Here is a 3,785-nt window from a genome sequence, read left to right as displayed (position 1 = left end):
GGCGCCACCGGACCCTCTGACCACGATCAGTAGGCAAGGTGGGTGAAGTGTCTTGCCCAAGGACACAACGACAGACGGCTGGACGGGGGATCGAACCAGCGACCTTCCGGTTCCAGGACGACTCCCCTAACCACTCCACCACAGCCGTCCTAAATCTTATTATGTAGTCTTCAAATTCTTTAAAGGTAATTCTGATGGATTTAAGAGAAAGATCATGGAAAGAAGTTAGCTTATTTAAGAAAACAGGCTAGCATGAGCTAACAGGTTTTACTTTTTGTATTATTAGTATTGATCACATAATTTTGCGTACAACTTAAAAAATTATTGTTTTGTTTGGTCATATTTTCAAAGAGCCACAGGTTGCAGACCTGCAGTCTTAGGTGATAAAAACTGGACTTAATCACTGATTTAATCTGAGTTTAAAATCCCTGTCAAGTCTGACACTCATATTAATTGCTGAGTCAGATGCTGTCTTTAAAAAACTCAACAATTAGGTTAAATTTCCCTACCTGAGCCCAAAGTTCTTCCTTCACAAAATGAACAGAAAAGAGTTGTTTGTGCAGAGCTGCTACTCGTCTCCCAGTATTCTCAGGCTGAAGAGATTAGTTTCACCTTCTAAATAGAACTCCTGTGCTTACAGTTATTATATTAACTTAATGTTTAATCATTGAGTCAACATGAGGGCAAACAAAATAACTCCTCGGAGGTTTGTCGTACCCACTGAATCAGCAAAACTGGCACCGATCAAACAGCCGAACCAYGCTCCTTTATGTGGACCCGTGATTAAAACCCCTGACAGAGACCTCTGCACACACTCATTAATAAACCTGTGACGGCTGTCAGATTACGTGATGATTCAGTTTCCAAAGCACAGCAGCTCGTTCTGATGAAAACCACCGCGGAGGCCTCTTTGTGACTCATCTACAAAACCCTTCCTTCCCACATCTGCACACGGTCCCGTCTGTCCTAATCTTTGCTGCGAGTCCCAGAAGTCTTGTGAAAATCTGTTGTTAGGAGCTTGGCAAATACGCCCTGTACTTAAAGCTCGAGCAGACTCCTTGGGCCGGCGGTGATGTCCTGCAAGCGTGTGAGCTGACCTTTAGCTGGGTGGCTGTGTGCAGGAGCTGGCCTTTGGCTGCAGCCAGCTGGTCGCCGTAATGAGATGGCGTGCCCTGATAGAGCACCCAGCTAAGGGTAAAGTTTTAATTGGTAGGCACAGGGCTGCAGGTGGTGACAGAGAGGCGGTGTGTGTGTTGGAGGAAAAGTTTCACCTTGTCTCCCCTTTGCTCCCCGAGAGGTGAAAGAAGACAGAAGCTTCAGTGCTTCGTGTCCCAAAGCAGCAACACAAGCACATCACTTCTCCCCCGCCGCGCTGAAGAAGCCAGGCCTTCTTCTTCCCGAGTCTCCCACCTGTCGGCCCGGCTGCTCTTCCCTCAGCAGGCCTAATGGCATCTCAGATGCTTATCTGGGGCCTCGCAATTAGTCTGGGCTAAATGTCAGGTGCAAAAGGCCAGAAAATGATCCGCGCTTTACCCAGGGTTAAGTGGAATTCTCACAGCCTGCATGCACTCTCTGACTTAAATAAATATAAACTAAAATAAAAAAAGTTATGCTATCTGAATTGTTGAGTCTGTCTGTCACATTTGAGGCAAGTTGATAAAAGAAAAAAAAAGCTATTTTGCACGTTATAGTTTATTATAATAATGGTCATTCAGAAAACAGAGCCATGTTTTCTGATAGAGCATCACTTTCTGGCTCTTTGGTCCCTCTGCAGTGGCTTTTTGAAAATGTGACCAAACATAACAGAATATTTTTTTGTTTGTTTTTATACCCACAACAGAAATCAATTCGTAAGCAAATACGTTATCAATACTACTAACGCAAAAAGTAAAACATGTTAGCTTATGCTAGCCTGTTGTTTACTTAAATAATCCAACGTTTGTCTTTCTCTCAAATCCATCAGAATTACCTTTAAAGAATATTAAAAACTACATAATAAGAATTAGAAAAAAATAAGCCTGAATAATTGAGTTGTACTATTTTTTACGAAATTAGGTACAAACTATATAAAGTATTTTTCTTGTTTACATGAATATAGTCTTTTTAATTGTCCTGATGGGTAAGAAAAATAATAATAATAAAATTCACAATATAATTTTTAGTTTTATGTCACCTCCACTGGCCATAAAAGTTCCCGAAAAGGCCCATGGACCACCAGTTGATAATCACAGTTGTAGCTTATTTTGCGGCTCTGAGCCCATTTTATTACTGTGTCAGTAGCAAAAATGGCTCTTTTGATTGTAAAGGCAGCAGACCCCTGGTCTAAGCATCACCCCCCTGTCCTGCTCGTGTCTCCATCTCCAGGCTGTAAGCACGTGAAAGGAATCCTGCTCTACGGACCCCCAGGCTGCGGTAAAACCCTCATGGCACGACAGATCGGCAAAATGCTGAAGGCCCGGGAGCCCAAGATTGTCAACGGCCCCGAGATTCTCAACAAGTACGTCGGCGAGTCCGAGGCCAACATCAGGAAGCTGTTTGCTGATGCAGAGGAGGAGCAGAAGAGGGTGAGAGGAGAATTAGTTTTACACACAAGAAGAAATCAGAACTAATCAAGCTGTCGCAAAGTTCATTCAGGACTTTTCACTATTATCCATTGGTGGGCACATTTCCGCTCGACTGCTAATCCGCTATTAGCAAAACAAATATTTTGATGAGCTGTTTAGCCAGAGTGGCAAGAGCCACCACTGGCACCTGGTTGGCTATCCCAGGTGGTGCCCCCAAATAACTGATAAGTGGGCGGGGATCTTAGATCTTGTATTTGCATTTAAGTTTTATTAATGTTTGTTCTCTAATAATATTGTACTGTATAAATTTTCAGCTACATTATAGCCCTTTTGAAAATTAGCATTAGCCCTAATGGTTAGCTCAATTTGGCTTTAGCATTGGCAATCAGTATGTGATCATTCTTAGCTACTCCACAAGAAATTTCATCTCAATAAGTCCTAAAATGGCTGAATTGTAGCCTTTTAAAGTTAGCTGTGGTGGCCATCTTGGATTTTTCTTCACCATTTAGAATTTGGTAAAGATTTATTTTTGGCTACTTCTACACTAACCTTCAGCTTGTCTATAAAAGGCTGACTAATAAGTTGTGACTAGCAATCAGCAGTGTTTTTGATCATTCTTTGCTATGATAACAAAAATTCAGCTCACTAAAATTAAATGAACTAAAGCAATCTGTGGCGGCCATCTTGAATTTTCTAATCCAGGATCCTTTTCTTTATTTTTATGTGCCCCGTAAAAAAAACCACCCTGGTGTTGAGTTTAATCACTGACTGTAAAACTTTCTGTAACGCAGATTGTACGTTGGTATATTAAATATTGTTTTAGCTTCTACCAATATTTTTTTTGTCAATTTAGCTTTTTATTATTAGAGGAACTAATAAAAATGTGTAGCGTTTTAGGTGTTAGTGAAGCTAATATTTTGGTAAGGTGTGCCCACAGCTGCTATTATCCCTGAGAAAAATCAATATTTCATRTATCTAAGAGAGAAAAAAAAATCTAATTTCTTCAGGAGTGGAGAGATCTGCCCTTTATCCAGACGTAACTGCAATAACTTTATAAAGTTCTGCTGTGTGTTTGTGGAGGATAAAAACCCAGCAGTGGTTGTTGTGTTTAAACGAGGCAACACTAGTGTCGAGCCTCACTCTGCACCACGTAATGAGGCGCTGCGCTCTCCTTGACCTTTTTATTAGGCCTCACACACACACACACACACACACACACAC

General features: G+C 41.4%; 1 protein-coding gene across 1 annotated transcript in view; it reads left to right on the top strand.

Moving 5' to 3' along the window:
- Positions 1–3,785, top strand: part of LOC106521948 (vesicle-fusing ATPase) — a gene marked incomplete in the record, with an annotated part of 27,609 nt that overhangs the window by 7,568 nt on the left and 16,256 nt on the right. The window contains 1 exon segment of the mRNA XM_014014727.1: positions 2,365–2,564. Coding sequence (XP_013870181.1) covers positions 2,365–2,564 — 200 coding nt within the window.

The sequence above is a fragment of the Austrofundulus limnaeus genome, unplaced genomic scaffold (assembly GCF_001266775.1).
Source record: "Austrofundulus limnaeus strain Quisiro unplaced genomic scaffold, Austrofundulus_limnaeus-1.0 Scaffold119, whole genome shotgun sequence".
In the NCBI taxonomy this organism is placed as follows: Eukaryota; Metazoa; Chordata; class Actinopteri; order Cyprinodontiformes; family Rivulidae; genus Austrofundulus; species Austrofundulus limnaeus.
Note: the sequence above shows the minus strand (reverse complement) of the source record. Positions and strands in the feature narration are given on the sequence as shown.